This window comes from Ipomoea nil, unplaced genomic scaffold (assembly GCF_001879475.1).
Source record: "Ipomoea nil cultivar Tokyo-kokei standard unplaced genomic scaffold, Asagao_1.1 scaffold0188, whole genome shotgun sequence".
In the NCBI taxonomy this organism is placed as follows: domain Eukaryota; kingdom Viridiplantae; phylum Streptophyta; class Magnoliopsida; order Solanales; family Convolvulaceae; genus Ipomoea; species Ipomoea nil.
Genome location: NW_017616616.1, coordinates 2,517,606 through 2,544,432, shown reverse-complemented (window position 1 = coordinate 2,544,432; position 26,827 = coordinate 2,517,606). Strand labels below are relative to the sequence as shown.

Sequence of the window (26,827 nt, the reverse complement as noted above, 5' to 3'; positions counted from 1 at the left end):
AATCATATAAGCACTTAGGAAAATTTCAGTTTTTTTTTTTTTGGTAAAAAGATTGCATAATTATTCATTTTTGAAGTCATGAAAACTGCATGATGCAGGAGCCTTGTATAACTTTTTGAACTTAGAATGCATATTATATAGAACTAAAGCCAAACTAGTTCACTCCATAGGCTACACAAATTTCACAGTATAGATTTGCATTCAAGCTGCATAAGTATACAAATTGCAATATTTTCCACTTCGTTTCTAATTTTAATTATATTCTATTCTCACACAGAAGCTCAATAATCAACATCTCGCAATCTCTGCATACTTTCTTAAAAGTCCAATTTCAACAATCAAAACAAATAAGCTAATTCATCTTTGGGAAATTGAAGTGCATAATAAGGTGAGAGGATGAAACCTGGAAGATTTGTAGGTCAGTCTAAGCGCTTACAATTCCACAACAACAAGCTTGTCCCAAAAAGTATTATATAAATTTCAAGGGATTCATAGTATGTATGTATGTAATTAACACCGTATAGGACCATAGCAAAAATAATCAAGATATTGGCATGTACAGGTAATGTATTAGCATCATCTTCAACAATTGATATATATATATATATATATATATATATATATATGCCTTTTATTTGCAAATTAAAATCGATCATATATATGTATGCATTAAAAGGGATAGAAACGCTTACCTCACTTTCATAAAAAATCAATGTTGATCTATTAGACTGTGTGCCAACGCGTGGGTTTCGATACGCAGTGTACGAAGCCGTTTAGCAGTTACCGTAGAAAAACCCTTCTTCTCTGCCTAATTCATCATGAGGTGGCGGTTATTCATTTGGCAGAGAAAGATACAAGAGAGGGAAAAGGCCGAAGGGGAGCCTCTTCTGCAAGAGGTGAGTTATTTCACTTCCCAAGAGAAATGAAAAAAGAGCAGTTGTTGCGCGCGTTTTGCGCACAACAACTACCATGTCCGGCGCGCGTGTGCTTGTCGGTGCGCTGACAGATACATTAAATATTATTTATTTTTTTAAATCAATTTTAATTTTTCTTTTTCTTTTTACTCTCTCCTCACATCTTCTCTTTCTTTCTCCTGAAAGTTGAATCCCCAACCCTTAGGGCCCCACATTCTGACCTGACAGAACATGTGGGAGGATGTAAATCACGACGACTCAATGATTCAGTAGATAGGACCAAATGCCAGTGCATACAAAGAATCTGCCAACTTTAGCATAATTCCCACATTATCACCGCCACATCCTCTCTTTCCTAATTATACTTACAAAAACTCTTTAGAGGGTGTTTGGTTGAAAGTAAGAAATTAGGGGGGAAATGAATTGTAATTCGGTGGGAAAAGAATAAAGTGGGAATAAAATACGAATTCAAATTACAGTGTTTGGTATGCAGGTGAGAATAAAGTAGGAATTCAAATTAATTACAGTGGTTTGGTATGCAGTAATAAGGCATGAAATTGAAAGGGAATAAGTGATACAATGACTGAAATGCCCTTATGTACTAATAATAATAGTAATAATAATAATAATAATAAATTTTGGAAATAATAATAATTGTTATTTTTATCAGTTTTGGTCCTTTCGGCCAAATTGATAGCGAAATGTTGCTGGATTTTATATTTTTAGGGGTAAAATTGTCATCACAAGGAAACATCTTCAATATCTAAACAAAATCACTGTAAAATCATATCTATAGGTGTTTGATCGATGAGAATAATGGGGAAAACGGGCAGAAACCAGACAGATCTATGAGATTTATAGTTTCGACCATTGGCAATCTCTTTTTTTCTTCTTAATATGATTTTTCTTTTGTTTAAATATTGAAGATCTTTCCATGATATGACAATTTTGCCCCTAAAATATAAAATCTGGAAATATTTTACCGTCAATTTGGCTGGAAGGACCAAAACTGATAAAAATAACAAAGTTATGAACCAAAATTGTAAAATATTAAAGTTGTGCACCAAAAGTGATACGAACTCAAAAGTCGTGGGACCAAAAGTGAAATTAATTAATTAATTATATATATATATATATATATATATATATATATATATATATATATATATATATATATATATTTGTAAAGTGTTTGACCAATCAGGTAGTAGGTGTCAGGCTATATTTGTAGGGGAGTGGCCTAATGCGCTTTTGCAGAGTTGGTACTTGGTATCCACTTCCATTTGTAGAGGAGTAGCCTATTCAATTCACTACCTCACTTGCACGCTTATATATAGAAGATACATGTTTAGAGACTTCAGCTTCAAATCAAATACAAGTTGTACAAAAAAGAAATTTCATATTTATGGGATCAACGAAGAAGATGTCCCCGGGATTGTTGGTGCGCAGCTTCGCGTTGTGTGCTGAACTACAAGTTTCAGCCTCCCGTCGATGTGCCGCATCCTCAAGGTAAGCTTTTTTCAGTTATCTTCTTCGATTGAATCATCTTTTGCCAATTTTTGGGAACGGATCTGATGAACTTTTGAGTTTCTGGAATAGAGTATTCACCTTCCAAGGATGCTTATCTTCAACCGTTTACCCGCCCCAAGGTTACCCTCCTCCCTCCACAGTATGCAGCTTCAGCAATCTGCAGGTAGTTCAGGCTGTTGAAAGGATGGTAAACTTTTCTCAATCCTCTTATCTATGTTGAATCAGAAACAAAAAGTAAAAAATAAAGGTTTAAAATTAATTAGAACACTTTAATCAGGAAAAAAAAAAAAGGCATAAGATTCTTTTATCAATAGTTGGTGCAAGATTTTGAAGTTCCTTACCTTGGAAGTCATCTTCCCAAAAATAATATAGACTATTTCTTGAGAATTATAATTAATTTTCTAAAAAACTAATAAGATGCAGCAATTAGAAGATTATGCCCTTATCATAATAGATGAAATAATTCACTCATCGCTAGGCTGAACCACTTAAAAAATTAACATTGAAGCAAAAAAAAAAAAAAAAAATCACATGTAAAGAGTTGAGCACTTAACACCCACACCACCATAAAAATCAATTAAGGAGTAGGTTAGAGCAATAAATGGCACTACTTTTTTTGATAGATAATAACACTATATTAGATATAAGGCTTAAATGGAGGATTTTAAACTTACACCAAAATTCCAAAAGCTAGACTTCTAAAGCTCTAAGATGGCAATCTATACCATACACCCCGGTGTATAGAGCTATGTACGCCCAGCATCAAAACGAAGCCGTATGGAATTGTTATGTAACGGACTTTTTTTTATTAGTCTGTTAACGCCGTCAAACGGTAAGAAGAGGGAAGTGAGAGAGCGGCTCTAAAGAGATGGTGTCGTCGCGCCGATCATGCATATTGGATTAGAGAACACGAGAGCGATCTGATTGTTCGATTTGCGTCGTATTCTGCAATTGTTGGATGGAAGCCATGTCTGATTCGATTGCGCAGCAGGATGTGGCGGAGACAGAACATACACCTGATCCTGTTGGAGTGGTAGATACAGAGGATGCTAATCCAGGTATTTGATTTTTAAGATTTTATTTTGTATTTGTGTTTGATGTATGATGAATATATTGAACTCGCCGTTGAATTATATAAGAATTGATATAGAATTGCTGTTTGATTGTGGTTGTTTTGGATGTTAGTATGGTTTGATTTGAAGTTGTTGTTTTAGTGAGGTTGTACGTGTATTATATGGTTTGATTTGTTTGGTTTTATGATTATGTGTATTGTGTCATATGTGTATGTGTATTGTAGTTATGGATTATGTACATTAACAGTATGGGATATAGGTTTTATGTATTTTAATGATTATGTGTATTGTGCCATATGTTTATGTTTATTGTAGATATGGATTATGTACATTAATAGTATGGGTAGTTAAACTGTATGTGATTTGCAGCTGATCAGGATTTGGTAGGGATGTCAGTGTGTTCGGTTGATGAAGCATATGACATGTATAATGATTATGCATTTAGAGTAGGTTTTAGCGTGAGGAGGGGTAAGCAAAGATATAATTCTACTACAAAAACAATGAAGACGAAGATGTTCCATTGTTCGAAGGATGGATTTAAAAGGAGTACAGGAAAAGGGTGTTATTCTAAAATTGATGGTCGTATAGGTTGTGGTGCATTTGTCCAATTCGATTTACATGAGAATGGGATGTGGATTGTTTCGAAGCATGAGAAGTTGCATAATCATGAATTGGTTCCGCCAAGCAAGAGTTACCTTCTAAGGTCACATATCATATATCATATCTTACTGATTTGAAGAGCAGTGGTGTGTCTGTTGCAGATGGTTTAAGATTCCTTAAAACACAATCAGGGGGATCACCACTTGTTGGGTTTACAAGTAGGGATGCATATAACTCTCTATGTACCGATGCATTGAACAGATTGGATGGTACCGATTCAAACACATTGATTGAAATATTCAAACGGAGGCAGTCAAGTGAAATAGATTTTTACTTTGATTTTGAGGTGGATTTGGAGTCAAGGTTGTGTAGTTTTTTTTGGAGGGATGGACGGATGAGGAGAGACTATGATTTGTTCGGGGATTTGCTAGTTCACGATACAACATATCGTACTAACAAATATGACATGATTTGTGGACCTTTTGTTGGTATGAATAACCATTGCATGAATGTTATGTTTGGATGCGGTTTTTTGATGAATGAGAAGATTGAGTCATTTGTATGGTTGTTTAAGACATTTTTGAGATCTATGGATTACAAAAGTCCACAAAGCATAATGACTGATCAATGTGCTGCTATGGCTGCTGCAATTGTTCAAGTTTTTCCAAGTTCACGACATCGGCTATGTATATGGCATATTGGCGAGAACTCAAAGAAACACATTAAAGGGTTAAGAAATCAAAAAGATTTCCTAGATATATTCAATTGCTTGTTGAAGTATACGGATACAGAGGCAGAGTTTGAATTTTACTGGACGAGGTACGTGTCTGATGTATGCTTCGTTATTTTTTTTATTAGTTTACATATGGATTATCATTGAATGAATAGTTGTAGATTATATTATACAGAATACATAATTATTTTTCTGGATCAAGTTTATGTGTATCTGTTTGATAGTTTATGTGTATTCATGTATAAGATTATGTACATTAGTCTGTTCTGTATGTTATATACTGACATGCTTGTAGGTTTACTTTAATATATCTATGGCATGTTATTTCAGGATGGTTACAACATATAAATGTCACAATAATCACTGGATTGAAAAGTTGTATGGGTGTAGAGAAAAATGGTGTCCTGCTTTTAGTAAAGATTATTTTTCGGGTGGGATTTTATCTTCTGAAAGGAGTGAGACCACTAATCACTCTATTTCTAGAAGGTTGTCCAAGACATCTGGTTTGTGTGATCTTTATAACTCATTTGTTGGGGTCATATCAGAGTGGAGAAGTAGAGAGAATGGGGAAGATGTTCGGTGTTCACAAGGTGTACCCACAATGGTGATGGATAATGTTAAGATTCTGTTGCATGCTAGGAAAATTTATACAATTGAGATATACTATTTGTTTGAAGAACAATTTTTGAAAGGTGGATCATGCTATCAAGAGTGTGTGATGTTGGAAGATGGTGTGTATAAGTATCATGTCTGGAGGCCTGATGTTGATATTATTAGGCATGAAGTGGTGTTTAACAGTAGACAAATGGACATTGGATGTAGTTGCAAGTTGTTTACTGAATTGGGGATTTTGTGTTGTCATTGTTTACGCATTCTAAATGTGCATTGTGTTTCTGAAGTCCCCGAGAAGTATATTTTGAAGAGGTGGACTAAAAAAGTTGTTGAAGTTGATAATGTTGATATAATGTCTAGAGTTGATAGTGGTAATGGTGCATCTTCTGTTTGGTTATTAGAAATCATTAGGAAATTTCAGAGGCTTGCTGTTTATAGTCAGGAAAATATCGAAGGATGGAAGATTTGTGAAGAAGCAATTGCAGATGCAAAGAAAAGACTTGAAGCTGAATGTGGTGGCAGTTTATTTGAAGATTGTGTCATAGGATCGACAAGTGGTGTTATAAAGGATCCATCTACTAGGCGGATGAAAGGGTTGCGGAATAGGAGGGTGACCAGCGTTATTTCAAAGAAATATAACAAAGCAAGGGGACGGAAGCATCTTGCAAATATGGTTGCTTCCAAAATAAAATCTGCTGTTCAGTCTCAAGTTGAGGGTGATATTTTAAATATTGCAGGCGATGGATATCTTGTACACCCAAGTTCCGGAGGTTCTAGTTTTTGTCACGTTAGCACAATGTCAAGCATGGATGATAATTAAAGCACATGTTAGTGTTAATCATTGTAGTAATATGTATCACGTACAGAACGATGTTAAATCACATAACTCAGCAGTAATAAAATAGACTTTTATTATGATATGTGCTGTTTTAAAAGTTTATGTGTATTAATTATATACTTTATGTGTATTCCTTATATACTTTATGTGTATTACTTCATATGATTATGTACATTTTTATTTGTGTTAATTACTTTTATTTATTTATGTATATTTCATTTTTAGATTTGCAGTTATCAATATAGGAAAATGATATGCTTGGTCATATGTGTATTATGTACATGTTTACATTCAGTAGGATGTTTGATTGTATATATTAGCAGAAATAAAATATTTGTTAGACTTTTTTTAGTAGTATGTGCACTGTTTGAAAGTTTATGTGTATTCATTATATGGGTTATGTGTATTACTTCATATGATTATGTACAATTTTTGATAGTTCATAGTTTGTGTAGTATATGCATTGATTATGCACAAAACCATATTGGGGAATATGAAAAATATAGAATACAAGTAAACATTAGATTGGATTACCAAAAGGAGCATATACAAATTTCTGATAATTGTTTATCAACTGAAACTTCTAGAAATTGAACCAAAAATACAAGTAACCATGTGTTTGGATTAGCAGAACTGATTTTTACAGATTGTGGTTAGTAGTTTCACTTCTCTTTCTTGTAGTTGTCCCTTGCTGATTGCATGACTGTTTCCATGTATTCGTTTTTCTTCCACATGATGATGTTTGCTGCATATTTTGCTCTAAGCGATGTAATGAAAGCAGCCTACAGTAAACAAAAGATACATGTTAAAATTAGAAGAAACAAGAGATACCATGTGTAATGTAGAACAAAGTTGATTATTACTTACATCACTATCACCCCTTACTAAACCAGTTTCCCACTTGTCTACTGCAGTCCCTTTGTAAGTTTCCATGTGGCGCATGTAATACACACCACAATCTGTTGTGTTCTCTTCATCTTGCCATGGCATGTGAATGCACTCAGCTTCGATATTCTTCACTTTTCTTGCAAGGGAGTTTTTCTTCGATTGGAGGTATTTGTAGAAAGCTGTTTTCTGCACATTATAGTAATTGCAGTTAGGGGTGTTCATTCGGTTAACCGTTCGGTTAACCGAACCGTTTTAACCGAACCGAATTAACCGAACTTTTTTTTGCTTTAACCGTTAACCGAACCGAAATTTACTCTACCGAATTGACCGAACCGAACTTTTTTTCGGTTAATCGGTCGGTTAACCGATTAACCGAAATTTTTAACCCTAAAATTTAAAATCCATAAAATAATTCCTAAAATAATAATTCCAATTAAAATAAAATACATATCATAATAAATTCATATTATTATGTATTCTATTTGACATTTTGACTATTTTTTATTTTAGTAATTATATATTTAATATTTAATATATTATATATTATATATATATTCTAAAATTCGGTTAACCGTTCGGTTAATTCGGTTAACCGACACTTTCGAACCGAATTAACCGTTAACCGAATTTTAAGAAAACCTTTAACCATTAACCGAACCGAAATATTTCGGTTCGAAAACGGTTAACCGAATTTCGTCGGTTCGGTCGGTTAACCGAAATTTCTCCGAAATTTGCACACCCCTAATTGCAGTGTTTAATTAATTTAAGTAATGTAAATATTAAACTATAGGGTATAGATATTTAATAGGAGTATTAGTTTATCTTACCAACTTAGCCGGGCAGTTCTCATATCTGTTCGTATTTGGTATTCCCTTGGGCATTAGCTTGTTATCAATGATCTGAAGTTTTGACTTGGGGATGTTAAAGCACATCAAGTAGTAGTGATTGTGCCTCAAGATTGTAAAGAAAACCTGAAATGAATAATTAAAAGGTATTTAACAAACTGTGTCAAATATAGACATAAATTCAATAATCTTAGAATTCATATATATATATATATATATATATATATATATATATATATATATATATATATATATATTGTTTTACTTACAAGACTTGCATCTGTGATATCAATTGCAGTCCCCCTCAACTGGTAGTCAATATTTGCACAGAAGTCACCAATATCCATATTCCTTGCTTTTATTTCAACATTTTCAAGCGTCATTTGTAAAGAAGAGGTTGTGTGTCATATAGTACATTGTTTTAAAAAATGCGTTAGTTCTAGATGTGTACTTACGTAAGCAGCTTCCGAGAAGAAGATCCTTTTTGGTTGATCAATTGATCTTTTCATATCAAGCACCGTCAATCTGTGTGCCCAGATTTGCAGGATATTTGTAGCTAGTTGTCCATTTGCCAATGTTGCAATGTCCTCCCTCGTTGCAAACAGATCATGGGCAGAAAACAACATTTCACTGGAAACAAACAAAACAAGTTGATATTACAAAATAAACATTTCACAATTTAAAGTAATATAATGTCATGAAGTAATACACATAACATATAACCAGGATACACCAATGTACATAATATCATGAATGAATACACATAACATATACCATGAATACACATAACATATATCAGGAATACATATAATGTGGTATATCAACTGAGAACACCAATGTACATAATAGAGTAAATACCACCTATGGTCCCTCGAGTTTGGTGGCATCGCCATCAATGGTCCCTAACTACCGTAATTACCATCCGTCATCCTCCGAGTTGTGAAAAGTTACCCTCTAGCGTCCTTCCGTTACTTCCTCCCGTTTCAGCCGTCAAAATGGAGGGTAATACTGTCATTTGACTTATACGAAAAGAGTTAATACTAGCCAAGGTCCATCGAGTTTGGTGGTTTGGCCATCTTTAGTCCCAAGTTTAGTAATTAAATTTTTAAAAACTATACGACGTCGGCTTTACCATAAAAGCTGACGTCGTATGTAATTTTTTTTATTTTTTATTTTTATTTTTGTTTTATGGTTTCTACCCCAACCTGTATCAATTTTCAGATCCTGCGCAGCTAGCAATTTAACATTCAACATCAACTAATTCATTAAACTAATTCACAAACTATTAAACATGAAACTAATATAATGAACACAATTCATTAAGCTAATTCAAGCTACTAAACATAAAAAAAAAATACGTTGGACTAATTATATTACTACTAAAAAATATATTTTGAAATTTAGAAATAATTTTGTATATTTCTTATTATTTTAAATTTATTTTAATGTAAAGAGTAAACCCTAAACATATACACACAACAATTCATAATTTACCCAATAACTTATAAAATTAAAAATATATACACGATTATTCCTAAAATTTCGAAATATACACAATAATACGCCGACGTCGTATCTCTTATTTTTATTTTTATTTTTTTATTTGACTTACGGCATCGACTATACCAAATAACCGAAGTCATATGTATTTTTTAAAAAATAATTTTTTTTAAATATTTAACGTCGGATTTTCTAAAAATCGACGTTATAATGGTGACGTTAAATCCGTTTTCTGTAGTAGTGAATATTGTATAGGAGTAGAGGGAGTTCGAGTTGGAAGTTGAGAAATCACCAACTTTCTTTAATATTGTTTGGCCAAGTTTGGAACTAAAGATGGCCAAACCACCAAACTCGAGGGACCATGGCTGGTATTAACTCTTTTCGTATAAGTCAAATGACAATATTACCCTCCATTTTGACGGCTAAGACGGGAGGAAGTAACGGAAGGACGCTAGAAGGTAACTTTTCACAACTCGGAGGATGACAGATGGTAATTACGGAAGTTAGGGACTATTGATGGCGATGCCACCAAACTCGAGGGACCATAGGTGGTATTTACTCTACATAATATTATGAATGAATACACATAACAAATATCATGAATACACATAATGTGGTATATCAACTGAAAGCAGCTGTTATAACAAGTTATAAATGAAATACATACTAAGAAGGGTACTCAGTTTCATCTGATGGCAGGAATGCATAGTCTGAGATCAGTTTTTCCCTGGCGGAAACATTCTTGAGCTTTGAAATGTTGCTTGTCCAGTACGGGGATCGACAAGCCAGAGGGAGGTTTTTGAACTTTCGTTGTGGCCTCTTCCGGACATTGACATCTTCAACATCATCTTCAGATTCAGCAATGATGCTTTGTAGAGACAGAAAAGTAATTAGGAACATGTTTTAACGTGTTAAGCAGTAGGCATAACAACATGATTAAATAATTAACAACGATAAATGCACATAAGGATATTGTTAAGTGATATGTGAGTTTTACCTATCAAATTCAATTTATTCTGGAGTTTTCTGTTCAGTTGCTGGTAGTGATTGGGGTGAACCATCAGCTATGTCATCAACGATATGCTCCAAGAGTGTTGCAATTGGGGTAAGTGCTACTGCTGCTGTATTTCCTTCGGTTGTTTGTGGTGGTGGTGTGGTGGGTGATGCTGATAGAGTTGCTGCTTGGGGTTCAGATGTGGGTTCGGGCAGAGGTGGTGTTGTTTCAGGTGGAGTTGCATTTCTTGGGGCCTCTTCGGGAGTAGCGTCACGGCTAGTTGGCGTCAGGAGATTAAAAGTTGGTGCAGGTATGTCAGCAGTTGTCATGTTCTTCAATGTTGCCAGGAATGCAGCTTCAAGTTCAGCAACCGCATCCAAGAAACTGGGTTGGTTGTAGATATCATCATCTCGCAGTAAGCTTTCTGGTGGGGTTGGATTCGGGCTTGGGGTGAGGTTGGCAGTGGCGGATAAGTTGCTGAACACATTTTTTATAATCTCAACAACAGAGGTTTTTGCCCCAACACCTGCCATGACCTCACCGAACTCCATAATGCTCATGGTCATCTTTTTCAATGCGGTGGTGACCTTTTCAACTTCCTGACCTTGTGGCAGTTCACGGGGCGGTGGCAGTTGAGGAGGTGGTGGCTGATATGCATCTGGGATATATTCAACGACTTTGCCCTTTCCAAAGCCGCCTATGTTTCTTTTGAACCTTGACCTTTGCCCTCAAATCACTTGAAGTCCATGAAGTGATGGTGGGAATTCTCTTTCTGACTATTTCTCCTCTAACATGCACTTTGTCTAGGTATGCCAGCTTCAAATAGAGAAACAAAAAAAAAAAAAAAAAGATATACCATTCAAAATCAGTATCAGTTTATGTTTAGGTTGGCAGAGTAGGATACACATAAAGTTATTAAAAGATGTACATAATTATAGTCTACAATGTACATAATGTATATCATGAATACACATAAGGTTATAGGTCAATATACAGAGTGCATACTATCAAGAAAGTTGCAGGACCAGTGAAGGCTGCATCACGTTTGCCCCTCTATGTTGTGGTGGTTTCAACAAGAGATCGTATCGTGTAAGCACACCGGTTGAAGTCTTGGATCTTGCTGACATGTTGCAGTGAATACAGGAGCCTGTAGTTGCAGAACATGTTCTTGAAGCCTCTTATCAATGTGGAAACAACATAGATTATGAAGTCACGTTTGAACATGTCTCCATGATCACGCCTCTCAATAGTGCCATTCAGCATCTGGCTTGTAGTTGGTGTGCCTGTCTTCACTCCCCATCGTTGTCTCCAAAGTGCAACCAAGCGAGTGAACTGTGGGTCCTTGCTTGTTATTTCAGCCTCCATGTATACCAGTCTGTTGGCCTCTGGGGATGCCAAGTGTTTTATGTACATCATCATCTCCTAGAAGGAGCTCCTCCTCTTCCAGATGTATTGAGCATCTACCAACATCAAAGCGCTCTAGAAGGTATCTCAGAAGTTCACAATCACACAAGGACAGTGTTGCATTTAAAAGGGATTCAAATCCCATATCTCGAACAGCTTGGTGTTGTTTTGGGCTCAGACTACTGACGAGTGCACAGAGCTGCTTTGGGGAGGTCCGTACAGATAAATAATCATTGTTTCTTGGTTTTCTCCTCTTCTGTTTTTCATTACTTCTTATGCTCTTTGGGGCTTTGGCAGGTTCAGCAGCTGCATTGGCATGGGTTTTCTTTTGTTTTTTGGCAGCAGGCTGTTTGGGGCCATCACCGGCATCTGTACTGGTTTCAACATTTGGTGGTTCATAACATGTTTCAGCACCCTTTGACGAAGCAGCGATATTTTTCTTTCGTTTACCCTCTCTGGCAATTTGTAGTAGTGTAGGATCAGACGTGGTTGTAGGTGTTGATGTAGGTGCAACATTCCTTTTTCTGGGAGATCTCCGGGGATTAGTGGGTGTAGGGGTGACATATCTGTAACAACACAATACACATAAATACAAATATAAGGAATACGTAACACTAATATTAACACCAAACAGGCAGTAGATTGCGATTGAGAATTTTACAGGGGTGCAAATATACAATATACATAATCTAATGAATGAATACACATAATATATAACTAGGATACACATAATGTTGAATATAAGAAAAATGGTTATCTATGATGAGGTATAGGAACTGAGAACATTAATGTACTTAATATTATATCATAATAAACACAAGTATAAGTAATATGTAACCCTAGTTAACATAATAACATAATACACATAATAACAGTTTTAAGTATTAGGTAACACTAATATTAACACCAGAGAGACAATATACTGGGATTGAGAAGTTTGCAGGGATGCAAATGTGTAATGTACATAATGCTATGAAGAAATACACATAACATATAACCAGGATACACATAATTTTGGAATAGAAGAATAATGACTATCTATGATGAGGTATAGCAACTGAGAACACCAATGTACATAATATAATGAATGAATACACATAACATATACCATGAATACACATAACATATATCAGGAATACACATAATGTGGAGTATAAAAATAGCGGTTATCAATGATAAGGCATAGGACCTGAAAACAGTAATGTACATAATCTTATACCAGAATATACACAAGTCCAAGTAATATGTAACCCTAGGTATCGTTGCTGTATTAACACAATGAAGTAATAGCATGAATGTTTGGAATGAGAAGTAATAGTAGTTATGCTTACTTGTATCTTTGCGATGTTGTATGCCCTTTTGCAGAAGAATGTGGTGAAGTATTTGCGGTTTTTGGCGTAGTTCGCGGAAAAAATTGTGATCGTTTTTGAATTGCAGGGAGTGGTAATGGAAAGACTTCGTGAAGAAGAAAGGTTTGATATATATATATATATATATATATATATATATATATATATATATATATATATATATATATATATATATATATATATATATATATATATATATATATATATATATATATATATATATATATATATATATATATATTTTAATGCGATTGGACGGATGGAGAGGCGTCCGTCCCGTCAAATGTCCACTAACGGAGTAATATTAAAATGCCACCGTTTAGCACATAGGCGCATAGACCTACGTGCAACGTGGTGTATGGTATAACGATTGTTCCAAGATGAAACCAATCATAATCAAGCAAAAGGTTAGCATGTTAGTTCTTTTCTTTCCATTTTCTTAAATTCATATTTAGTGTCATTATTGATTATTTATGGCCCATTACAATTATTTATCCAAACTGTTTTTATCTTTCTTAGCATTCTAGCTTCTTTTTTTTCCTTCTTGTGTGATTTAATTTTTACTTAAAATTGACTTTTTTAACTTACATATATAGTGATATATACCAGTGTGTTTTAGTGCTAAAAAAATATGAAGTTGATTTTTAAACCTGTCAAAAGTTTTTTTGTTGGATTCAGGCCTATGTTAAAATGTAATTAAATTTAAAAAATATAAGATTTAAGTATCTTGATTAGTTTATATATATATATATATATATATATATATATATATATATATATATATATATATATATATATATATATATATATATAGTTAACTACTTATACTGATTTTGTCTATTAATGTCTAATATTGTGAATTTTTTTTAGAAAACTTGCATGCAAATGGTGTAAATATTAGATTTTTCAGTCCAAATCATAAGTTACGACTGCATACTAATGTGGATGGTAAGTGTGGACTGCAATTTGAGAAGTGAGAAACAAAATACAAAGCTTGATGTTGAAGATAAAGGTAAAAATGAAACATACATGTTGTTCTTCATTAAAATTGTAATAAATGCTAACTTACTTTTTTGGTTTGCAATACTCATCTTCTTTACTTTCCATTTGTGTACTATATCTGGACCAATTTGGATTCCTATGTATCTTCGTTTTTGGTCTGTGTATTGAGAGAGTGTAAATGCAGCACTCTCATGTACACCTGCAAATGAATAGTATACATATTATAATTTTTTAAATTTATTAGGTTGTCATCATTATTTAGGTCATTAAAAAATTCAAAACACTGCTTATGTATTTGTTTACATGTTTTATTTATAAAAGTTGTTGATACAATCATTTAAAAATAGTTGGGGAAATTGAAATTATACTTTTGATGGCATGTGAAGTGGAAAGAACTCTCAAAATGCGAAAAAAAACTAACAAACAAAAATTCTGAAATTGTACAATAGCACTAATCTTAATACTATTTTTCCATAATTACCAACAATATTCATGCATATAACATATGTAATATAAAAACGCAGCTATTAAATAGAAAATTAAAGAGAACATAGATTTTCTTCATTTTTTACATTCTACAAATAACCATATTTCCTTATAATATTGTTTTTTTTTTTCAAATTTGAACTGTAGTATACATTAAAAATATTTTACAATTTTTTCATTTCTTACTTGATTTAGTTTTAATTTTAGATTTAGATATGTGGATTTAAGTCATGTAAATTTGTAACACTAAAAGCTATTATTTAAATATTAAAATTAAAATTATTTTATAATAATCTTTAAATAATTCAACTATACATAGATAATCTTCCTTTTAATTTTTAAATATAAAGTTAGATTAGATTATATTAGATTAGATTAGATAATAAAGAAGACAACTAACAAGACAAAAGAAGAGTGAAGGTAAAATGATCATTAACTTATTTTTTCTTTTCCTTTTAACTTGTCAAATTATTATTCATAGTGGACGAGTTATGAATTACAATTCAGCATTTGAAAGAAATTGCAATTTCCTCCAACTAAACAATGTAATTGTTATTTTTTTTTCCTCTCTAGGGTTTCGCTAGGGTTTTCTCCTTCCCTACTCTCATCGAGTTTCCAGCGTCTCTCGGCGGCTTTCTACGGCAGCTTCCCGGTGTCGTTTTCCCTGTTCGTGAGCATGGAGCAAGAGTCGGTGACGGAGGCAGTGAATGTGTTAGGCAGGAGGTGGGCTGACGTCGTCCTTGACGACGAGGAGGACGACGTCTTCATACCGCCCGGTGCGGCGGAGGTTGAGCAGCCTGCTGCGGCGGTCCAAACGTGGCGGCTAGTCGGCAGATTCTTGACTACTAAACTCGTAAAGGCGGAGTTCATGAGCCAAGTCATGGCTTCGGTATGGCAGCCGGTTAAGGGGGTACAGGTTTCAGAGTTGCAACCGGGGCTTTTTTTGTTTGTGTTCTTCCATGAAACGGATATTCAATTGGTTCTTGAGGGAAGGCCATGGTCCTTTGAGAATCACACGCTTGTTTGCAAACAGGTTCAGGATGGGGTTATTCCGGGCACGGTACCGCTGGATACGGTTGATATGTGGATTCAGGTACATGACTTACCACTGGGCTACACCTCTGACATTATTCTGGAACAGGTTGGAAACTTCCTTGGAACGTTTATTAAGATTGATGACAGATTTGCGAATGCGCCATGGAAAACATTCCATCGAATTAGGGTTTCAATTTCAGTTTTGAAACCACTGAAGCGTCGTATGAAGTTCATGAAGAGGGATAAGTCAACTTGTTGGGTTAACTTTAAGTATGAAAGGCTGCATAATTTCTGTTACTTCTGCGGTATGATGGGGCATCTACACAAGTATTGTCTGAGAGCAAGGGATGCAGGTGTTCCGATTGAGCAATATCCGTATGGTGAGGGCTTACGTGCGGGTTTTAAGAAGGGTCCACGAAAAGTGGGTGCGTCATGGTTGCTGGACATGAACGGCAAGCCTATGGCGGGATCCCCATTGGATGCTATACCGAGTGTGCGGGGTGATAGCCATGGTGACGCAACATCCGACGCTACACGGGTTTGTGGTGAGAGCGTGGTTGTTGAGGCGGCAACGAAGAGGAGGCGGGCGGATTTGAATATGAATGATGTGAGCGGTGTGAAGAATGGTGGGGATGTTGTTATGACAGAGATCCAAAAAAACATGTCTGCGGCGGGTACTGGTTCCCAGACCCGCCCATCATTATGAGTACTATCAGCTGGAACTGTCGTGGCTTGGGCAATCCACGAACAGTTCGTGAGTTAACGGACCTAGCGTCCCGTAAGAAGCCTGATTTTATTTTTCTTATGGAAACCATGGTGGAACGAATACATGCTGAGAGGATTCGTGTCTCCCTTGGTTTTGATGGTCTTTTTTATGTTAATCCGACTCCGCAGGGTGGTGGTGGTCTAGCACTACTGTGGCGTAAGAATGATACAGCAAGTCTTTTGAGTTACTCTAAAAACTATATTGATATTGAGGTGAATATGCCCAGCTTTCCCAGATGGAGGATGACGTGTTATTATGGCTACCCCCAGCGACATAGGCGCACGGAGGCATGGGACTTGATAAAATCCTTCGCGCAGCGCTCTACCCTACCTTGGGTTATGATCGGGGATTTTAACGAGCTGTTGTTTCAGCATGAGAATAAGGGGGGGGGGGGGGGCAATCCACATCCCAATAATCTCCTACGCGGGTTTGGGGAGACTATTGATCAATGTGGTTTGACTCAATTGCCTATGGAGGGGTACCGTTTTACTTGGGAAAAAGGGAAAGGAACACCCACTTGTATTGAGGAAATGTTGGATAAGGTACTGGCATCTGATGATTGGCGAGAGATTGTGCTGGGGGTCAGGGTTGTTAATAATCTGATGCGGAAATCGGATCACTCCGCGTTATTTTTGAGTATTAATGACACGTTCCAGGAAGGAGGGCGAGGGAGGAGGGGCTTTCGGTTTGAGATGGCTTGGATATATGATGATGGGTGCAGGAATGTTGTGGAAAAGTCATGGGAGGAGGGAAGGCGTGATGGGGTCCAGGACTGTATAATGCATTGTGGGAACCGGTTAACCAGATGGGGTGGTGATCGGTATCATAAGTTTGGGGAGAAAATCATGCTCCTGCGGAAACAGCAACTGCGTCTTAGGGGTCACACTGACTCTGCTTCTTTGGCTGAATTCCAAAGGCTGGAAGGACTTCTGTGTAATATGGAGGCCCAGGAGGATGTTTACTGGAAACAGAGAGCTAAGCAACATTGGCTCAAGAATGCTGACGCGAATACAAGATTTTATCACAGGTACGCCTCTCATCATAAGAAGAAAAATACTATTTATAAGCTTATGAATGATAATGGGGATTGGTTGGAAGGAAATGCTATGAATACAATTATTTTGGATTATTTTACCCATATATTTTCCTCTGGTGGACCTGTGGATGGTGATGTTTTATTCTCTGGGATAACCCCCCGTGTGACCCGTACTCAGAATGAATCCTTATTACGACCCTTTGAGCTAGCTGATGTTAAGGAGGCTCTGTTTGCAATGGCCCCGGACAAGGCACCTGGTCCGGACGGTATGAACCCAGGATTTTACCAGCACTTTTGGGATATAGTTGGAGGTGATATTTCGACATTTATTCTTAACTGCCTCAATAATCGTGTCTTCCCCTCTGGTCTGAACGATACGGATGCGGTACTCATTCCGAAGAAGAAAATCCCTGAAATGATAACGGATTTTCGCCCTATAGCTCTGAGCAATGTGATTTACAGGATTATGGCGAAGATGATTACACAGAGAATGAAACCATTAATGGAGAAGATAATATCTGGCTCACAGAGTGCATTTATTCTGGACAGGTTGATTACTGACAATATCCTTGTAGCTGCTGAGGTAGGGCATTTCTTGAACAGGAAGCAATGTGGTGCTGTAGGATGGGAAGCACTTAAATTAGATATGGCCAAAGCCTACGATCGCATGGAATGGCCCTTTCTCCGTGAAATGTTATTAGCCCTGGGTTTTGATAGTAGGTGGGTTGAATTGATTATGTTATGTGTCACTACTGTGTCATATAATCTTTTGATTAATGACTCTCGTAGCTCTCCCATTACACCCACGCGTGGTCTCCGCCAGGGGATCCATTATCCCCGTATTTATTTATTATCTGTGCAGAAGGGCTGTCAGTTCTATTGCAGCGAGCGCAGGATAGTGGATTAATACATGGATGCAGGGTTGCTAGAGGGGCACCTCCGATCTCTCACTTATTTTTCGCAGATGATAGCCTACTGTTTTTCAGAGCAAATACACAGGAAGCATTTGAAATTAAAAATTGTTTGTTACTATATGAGAGTTTATCTGGCCAGAAGATAAATTATCATAAATCCAGCATATGCTATAGCAGGAATACGGGGCAGAATGATAGGGGTATGATAGCACAAATACTAGGTGTTAACCAAGCTCCAAGCTTTGGGAAATACCTAGGACTACCCTCCTTTGTGGGCAGAAATAAAAAGGCGACGTTTGCATATATAGAGGATAAAATAAGGCAAAGGATTGGGTCCTGGAATAAGAGATTGTTAACTCAGGCTGGAAAGGAGATCTTGTTAAAAAGTGTGGCCCAGGCAATGCCAACTTTTTCAATGAGTGTCTTCCTATTACCTATATCTACTTGTACAGCTATTGAGCGGGTTATGAATCGGTACTGGTGGGGTCAGGAACCGAGCGGGGCATACACTGGAAAGCCTGGGATAGATTGTGTGTCCCAAAGAAACATGGAGGCATGGGGTTTAAAGACTTAAGGGCATTTAATTTGGCAATGCTGGGTAAACAGGCGTGGAGATTGCTCACTAACCCAGACTCATTGGTAGCCAGGGTTTATAAGGCCAGATATTACCCAAAGGATACTTTCCTAGAGGCAACTATAGAAAATAATCCAAGTTTCTGCTGGCGGAGCATTATGGCAGCTAAAGATTTAATATGTGGAGGTATACGAAGGCGAATTGGGAACGGGGAATCTACCTTGATATGGGAACACCCTTGGTTACAGGATGTGATTGATCCTATGATTCATACGGAAATGCCACAACACCTGTCTGGAGCCAAAGTGATAGGATTAATTGATCAAGGTACAAAAACATGGGACCCGCACATACTAGCTGATATTTTCCAACCAGATGATATACCTAGAATTCAGAGAATACCGGTTGCCCCTGAGTATGAAGATATATGGTATTGGTATGATGATCCTAATGGTTATTATTCAGTCAAAAGTGGATATAAACGAATAGTTGGAAACTATGAGAACAATTCTAATGGGATTTTTAGTGAATGGCTAACCCTATGGAAACTAAAAATCCCACCCAAGTGGAAGACATTCTTATGGAGGGCTATTTGTGATATCCTCCCTACTACCAACAACTTGCTTATAAAGAGAGTGGAGGTTAACCCGATGTGTGCCATGTGTGGAAGAATGAATGAAGATACCATGCATGCATTAGTTTTGTGTGACTATGCACACTCCATATGGGCTAAATCCAACCTTCCAATCCCCATTATTATGACAAATGTTTTCCATGAATGGTTTAGTGCAATCTTGAATGTTCTAGACTTTGATGGAATTATCTATGCAGCTGCAATTCTTTATCATTTATGGAGAGCGCGAAACGGAGCAGTGTGGGATGCCTGCCTACCAACGCCAACCAAGTTATTATTGACTGCAACGTCCACGATGAAGGCGTGTAAATTGGTCCACCACCGTGCGCCACAGCCGGATCGACGCCGAGGTACGGCCGCTACTGCCCATACTGCCGACCAGCCACCACTGCCGCTTACTGCTGGACCGGCTGCCGCTATTTTACCGCCGCCACACACTGCCTTGGACCCGCACCATGGTGCATCAACATCACCAGTAAAATGCTACATGGACGCGAGCTACCACCACGGAACGAATGCCGCTGCTGTTGGGGCGATCCTCCTCGACGCCAACGGCCATTATTTGTCGGCTTTCACCGCCCCATTGATTGGATGCCACTCCCCGCTATCGGCTGAGGCTATTGCATGCAAAGAAGTCTTATCATGGCTTAAGAGACGGGATGAACTATCTATACAAGTATTCACGGATTGCCTAGTGCTACAGTCCTATCTATCGGGACCATCAACAACACCACGGTCATACCTGAGTTATGCTATCGACAACTGCAGAACTCATATATCTACTTTTTCTTATTGCTCAATTATTTACATTCCTAGATTACACAATTCATTAGCTCATACTCTAGCTACTACAGCTTTTACGCTTGATACTGCTATGTACTAGGACAATGTCCCTCCAGACTCTATTTTACCACTTCTATAAATACAACCTCCAGGTTGACTTTAAAAAAAAAACAATGTAATTGTTGATTGTGTTGAATTACAATTCAAGTAGGAATTAATTACGTCCAACCAAAACAACCCGTTAGAGACTGCAAAATAACTCCACCAATGCTCTAAACAAATCGGGTTGCGAATTGCGATGACTTTCGCCATTCATGTCTGTGCGCCTTTCTCTCTCTCCCGCTCTCTGTCTTCCATTTCCCCGAAAATACTGTGATTGGGACTTTCCATCTTTACCAGCGCTCTAGCAGCAGTCGCTTAGGCATCGGGGGTTCTTTATCATCATCTGGCTCCGGGTCTTCTCAGTCAAGACCCAAGGCATCAAAGCACATACTGTCTTCTCTTCTTTGTGGTGACTACCCTCGAGGTATCGTTTCTTCTATCCTTACGAATGATACCCACACGGTTGATTTTAATTTGGATGATTAAGATTGTTGAGGGGTTGATTTCATTTTTTTTCCCCCTGGATTTTTCTGTTTCGCGATAATTTTTTGATTGTTTAATTGATGATGGCGGGTTTGCAGATTTAAATTTGAAATCGTTGTTCTTGCCCAGCAAAAGTCAACTGTAATGATCTGGAGCTAAATCTGTTCTTTTTTTGTTGGTGATTGGGTTCTATTTGATTTAATTCAAACTTTTAAGGAAATTAATTGGAAACCCTAATCTTTGTACGTTAAATTGTATGCCCAAAATTTAATTTTGATTACCCACCAAAGGATGTGAAAAGTGGATGAGTGGATAAAGTATCAAATTGATGCCCAAATGTAGGATTGTTAGCTTAAATGTGCTCTTGGTAATTGATATTGGTATGAGATTAATATTGGAATTGCAATGTAAGGAAGCTTGGATCTTAAGTTTTTTGTCAAACACACAAAGTCTGTTTGAGGAGGTTGAGAATATGTTCTTCATTTTCTACCATAAGAAATAGAATTTAATTTTAAGAAACTACAGTCCTTAGTTCTTCTGAATCCAATTATTCTTGCCTTGCAATTTAAAATTTAACTTTTGCATCATAAACCTTGAAATCCTGCTTTGGAATGATTCAGTCTTTCTCCATTGAATTACTAGAAGTAGTTTTCTGTAACTTTTTTTTTTTAAATTTTATTTTTTAATGGCAATGCCACATAGGTTAATGTCTTCTTTCTTTTGGAATGTGGTAATGCTCATTAAAGAGCTTGGTGATGAAATGGCATCACAATGTTTGTAGCATGCTGCTTCTTATCTGATGGATCGTATGATGTTATGGTTCTCTTTTTGGAACTTTATGATTTGCCATTCTTCATATGCAGCTTGAAGATTATCTTCAAAACTCACTAATAAGTTCCTTGGAAAATCAAGCTCCAATTAATGATATTTCTCAAAGAATCTGTAACAGAATCTTTAATATTTAGTGCAGAAGTTGGGTATGCTAGTTCCGAATTTGAACCTGGAACTTCATCAGAAAGTAGTAGTAGCTTTAAAGAGGACATATCTCGTGATGCTTTACCAAATGTTGAAGCTAGCAGCCATAGGACCCGAAGTTTGAGGAATAAGCAGCCAATAGCCCATCTGGTAAGATACTATTATATTGCTCTGGTTTGTTATATAGCATTATTGGAGGGATAGTGATGTGGTTGCTTCAATTCTGTGAACAGGCTTCTCGTGAATTGATCTCAGAAATTGAAACAGTCAGTATGGTGGTTGAAGACATTGATACCCAGAATTCTGAAAAGGATGGTGAAAATTCACGCAATGTAGTGCAGGAGGTGCAGAACTCATGTCCAGAAGGAGGGGATTTTCTTGAACATCCTGGAACTGATGACACCAGCTCTAGTTCCGGGCCCGTTTCTGAAGTCCTTGAGTCGGCTAGAAGACTTGCATTGCCTGGGGATGATAACCCTCAAGTAACTACAACTTCTAGTTCAAGATTTCTTTTGGCGGGCAATGATGAGGATCAGGATCAGGATCGAAGCATTAGAGATTTGTTTCATGTTGATGTGGTGAGTATCTCTTCCAACATCTTATCTAGTAGTGTTGCTGATATAAATAACCGTGACGCAAGAAGAAATAGTAGGAGGCTCTTTTGGGATGCTTTATCGAGACACAGTTTAAGGAGGCATAATGGTTCCCCAACAATTGTTTTTGCCACTGGAAATGCTGATGATCTAGGGTCTCATGACAGATGGCTTATTGATTTGAATGGTGATCTCCACTATGATGGAGTTGGATATGGTTCCAGTTACTTAGGAGAAACAGGTCATCACAGAAACGAACGACGATTGCCATCAAGATCAGAGGTGCTTTATCTTCTTCACTCTTTCCTATAACTTATGATTGATTGTCTTCTATATGCTTCATAGCATTTCCATATGGTTAGTGATTATGGTGTTATTTAACAATTGTTGTATATGCCTATAGATCTCTGAAAGAGTTCACAGAGGGCACAGAAATCGGGTTTCACAACCATCATTTTGCCCATCCGGGCTCCACCCTGATGGTACATGCTCGTGCGAGTCATTCTTCACATCTGAAGAGTTCAGTACCCTTGCAAGTATTTCACGAATAATCATGCTTGCCGAGGCCTTATTTGAGGTTATCTCTAAGATCCTATCCTCTCTCCTCTTTTCTATGAAGTGAGTATATATTCTTGAAAGGAAAGCTGTTGTATAAACATTCACACGCCTTCTTTTATTTATGTTCTGTAGGTAATCGACGAGATTCATAGACAATCTTTCTCACTATCAACGTTCTCGCTCCCAGCTCCAGAAGCTACAGTAGATGCATTTCCTCTCAAATACCACAAAACTTTAGATCCCGTTGAAAATGCGTTGGGTGATACACAGCAGTAAGCCTTCTTCATCTGCTAAACAATGCCATTCTTGATTATCAAAACAAAACACCTTAGTCGTTGCCATTTACTTTCTCTAATAACTGCTAAAAAGCGTTGATTTGTTTTCATCAAAACCAAAACACCGTTAAAATGTTGGATCACCATACTAACTGTTAAAAACACTTATTACATTTGAGGCAATGACTAAAAATTTTCTGTCATTCGCCAAGTTAGATGTGAAATTCAGAGAACTAACAAACCAGCAAAAAAAAAAAAAACAAAACAACTGCAATTATATGTTTTCCGGATCCCGATGTGCTTGAATGATAGCGAGACCAACGATGCGTGGTAGTTGGGGACACAACTGATGGGTGCTGTTTCTTTTTATTCCTTAACAGGTGCTACATCTGTTTGGCTGAGTATGAAGATGGCGACAAACTGAGGGTTCTCCCTTGTCATCATGAATATCACATGACATGTATTGATAAATGGCTGAGGGTTCTTTTTTTTTTTTTTTTTTTTTTTTTTTTTTTTTTTTTTTTTTTTTAACTACCCTACTGGATTCTTTATCTGCCCGCTTTCCACGGGAAATGTACCCAGTTGCGTTTACTTCAATTCTCCAGTTTTCCTTTCAGGGTATGCCCAGTCTGCAGATGCAACGTTTGTAATGGTCCCGGGCAAAGTTCCATCTCAACCACAGAAACCCCTTTGCAATGATGCAAAATTGTGAATATGCTATGCATACAATACATAGACACTCACATATACATATATGTATTTTCTGCAGTTGCCATCTTAGCTCTGTAACTTCCTTTGCAAGGTGTAATATATGGTCCACACTAAGTTTTCATGTAGTACTTGTTCCCTGTTCTTGCCATTTGCCTTTTCTTCCCCACGAGTGGACCCCGGGTAATAGTTGGAACAGAGATGATAGTGGGTCCCAGTATACCCTATGTCCATGACCATTCACCAACTCACCTACCTCCCATTCAAAGGTCAAAGTTTCTCGTTCAAAGATTTTCTTATATCCTGACTCATCAAGATCGTAGGTATAAAGATTTAGCAGCAGAAAATACGTTAGTGAGCCATAACCCACAGAACCTAACGCTTTGCCAAAATTTCCCCTTGCTTTCATCTCTCTTTGATCGGTTCACCCAAATATAAAATCTGAGCTGATATGCGAGTGTTTTGAGATCAGCTCCATTGCTTTCTATGGTTTTAAGTTTTTGCTTCTTTGTGTGTGGTGGGGATGGTTGAGACACTGGAGGCAGCGGTTTTATTCGATCTGTTCCTGAAACCCAAAGGATAAATTAGCGTAACAGGAATCGATCGATAATACCTGTCTCCAACGTTTTACCCCTATTTGCTTGCCTATATATTTCATATTTGCTTGCCTATATATTTCATATTTCTAGTTTTTTACTTGTTTGGGGGCTTTGTGAGCTAGGGAATTGTTGTGTATATGAAAAAGGGTTATAGGAGTTTGGTTGAGACTTCATTTTTAATCACTTTGGCTATGTAGCTATGATAATGATTTTTATTTTTTTATTTTTGTTATAAGATTGCTAGAATTTTTGGTCCTATTCTACTTGTATTATACTTGAATGAAACATATTTAAGTGCTTATATGAAATAGTTGGTCAATATTCCATTTTTAAAAAATGAAACTACCAATAAAATATATTTTATTAAATTTATATACTTCTTTTTCAATATATGCAAGTGCATATTGCATATATATTAATAAGAACTAAATATGAATTTTTTGCTTTTTATTTACATGATTGTATAGTAAACTACTAATGTAAAAAGACTTTATACCGTATATATCTGAAATATATTCAATTTATGCATATGGTAGATATTTAAAATGAGTAATTAGTTAAATAATAATAAACTCTTAATTAGTTAAAATAATAAACCTTTAATACAAAGTATTAAAATTAAATATTACGTAATATTAAATGCATTTCAAAAATAATATTACTCCGTACATAGTTATGGAACTAGTTTTCTCACATCCTCAATCACTGGTTTTCTGTTTTTCTTCAATTCTTATCCAAGAGCTAGCTAGTTTCCTCTGTTCTTGTTCTTTCTTTTCCTCATGGCAGCTTAAGTTCTGAACCCAGAAATGTATGAAGAAACTATGTCCGACGACATTGATCTTTTCCTCGGCGAACGCCTTCTGGGAGATTCCGATGTATCGGAAATGTTGTCGGCTGTGACGCCGTATTGTACGGGACCGGTAGGGGCGACGGAGAGCGGGGGCTCATCAGGATTGGCGGCGGCAGGGGAAGTTCGCGGCGGAGATTCGGGACCCGAGGAGGAAAGGCGGCTTTTGAAATTCGTGGCTCAAAGGCTCAGATTAATTTTCCTCACCTCGTTGGCTACGGTGTTGCTCCAAGCGCCGGTCACCGGGATTTTCACGTTCTATGCCGTCGCCGGAAAATGGTTATTCTTAGAAGAGCAAAACTCAAGTGTATAGCCATAATAATACACAAAATTATTTTATTTTATTTTCTCATCCAGTATTCAATATCAAGGACATACTATAAGATTATTTCATATTCGAGTTCCATTTTTACTCAGAAAAGTACCCTTAATTCTAATTTAAATTCCATAAACCCTTCATCCTAATTTAAAGTTACTCAATTTTTCATTAGTTTTTTTACTTGTAAAATTAGTTTTAATTTTTTTTTTTGAAATTAGCTTTAATATTATTAGTGTTGCTTGCAAGTGTTGAAAGAGTTTTTTCAACAATAAAAATAGTGAATAATATATTGCACAACCGAATGAGATATATAATTTGATGAATGATTGTTGAAAAAATTATACAACATTTTCAAGGTATAAAAATGCATTGTGAGCAATTGTAAAATGAATTTATTTATTTGTTGAATTGTTAAAAATATCTAATAACACATTTTCGGCTGAAGTACTAAAGTATAAAAATGAAAAAATATATTCCTAGAGGGTACGAAGAAATTCTACCTTCTATCTTCTTTCTCTTTACGTCAAAATTACAGACTTACAGTGTATTACTCATTTGATTCATGAATTATTTTTTATTAGTATATTATTGCTTACTACAATTTGGGTACATGCATTTTTAGATAATAAAAAATTGGTGACTTCTTTAAAATTAGTACATTGCAATGATATTTAAGATTTTATGTGATTAATGAATTAATGAATATTTGACTTACTATTTAAGTTGCTAATGATGATGAGTTTAGTGACCAGAAAATAGTCTTTATTACTAATTTTAACTATCTTGTATCAAGATTGGTATGTAACTTGGTGGTGAAGGCTTTTTTCCCTATCCAAG

At 36.4% G+C, this 26,827-nt stretch overlaps 3 protein-coding genes across 4 annotated transcripts; all 3 read left to right on the top strand.

Moving 5' to 3' along the window:
• The first annotated feature begins 3,411 nt into the window (after positions 1–3,411).
• On the top strand, positions 3,412–5,783 carry LOC109186537 (protein FAR1-RELATED SEQUENCE 5-like). The gene is made up of 5 exons (XM_019336561.1): positions 3,412–3,502; positions 3,887–3,985; positions 4,279–4,936; positions 5,181–5,678; positions 5,750–5,783. The coding sequence occupies exons 1-5, from the start codon at positions 3,412–3,414 to the stop codon at positions 5,781–5,783; spliced, it is 1,380 nt and encodes a 459-aa protein (XP_019192106.1).
• A 9,682-nt stretch (positions 5,784–15,465) lies between these two features.
• Positions 15,466–16,530, top strand: LOC109186530. The gene has a single exon (XM_019336549.1). It carries the CDS (start codon positions 15,466–15,468, stop codon positions 16,528–16,530), a length of 1,065 nt encoding a protein of 354 aa, XP_019192094.1.
• Positions 16,531–20,798: 4,268 nt separating this feature from the next.
• Positions 20,799–24,349, top strand: LOC109182512. Of its 2 annotated transcripts, XM_019332650.1 has the most exons (6): positions 20,799–21,057; positions 22,087–22,241; positions 22,325–22,966; positions 23,088–23,261; positions 23,375–23,514; positions 23,898–24,349. In XM_019332650.1, exons 3-6 carry the CDS (start codon positions 22,364–22,366, stop codon positions 24,046–24,048), a joined length of 1,068 nt encoding a protein of 355 aa, XP_019188195.1. In that variant the 5' UTR covers positions 20,799–21,057; positions 22,087–22,241; positions 22,325–22,363; the 3' UTR covers positions 24,049–24,349. The 2 variants fall into 2 exon arrangements, with proteins under 2 accessions (XP_019188195.1, XP_019188188.1); XM_019332643.1 differs by lacking the exon at positions 20,799–21,057 and having other exon boundaries at positions 22,023–22,241.
• Positions 24,350–26,827: the final 2,478 nt, after the last annotated feature.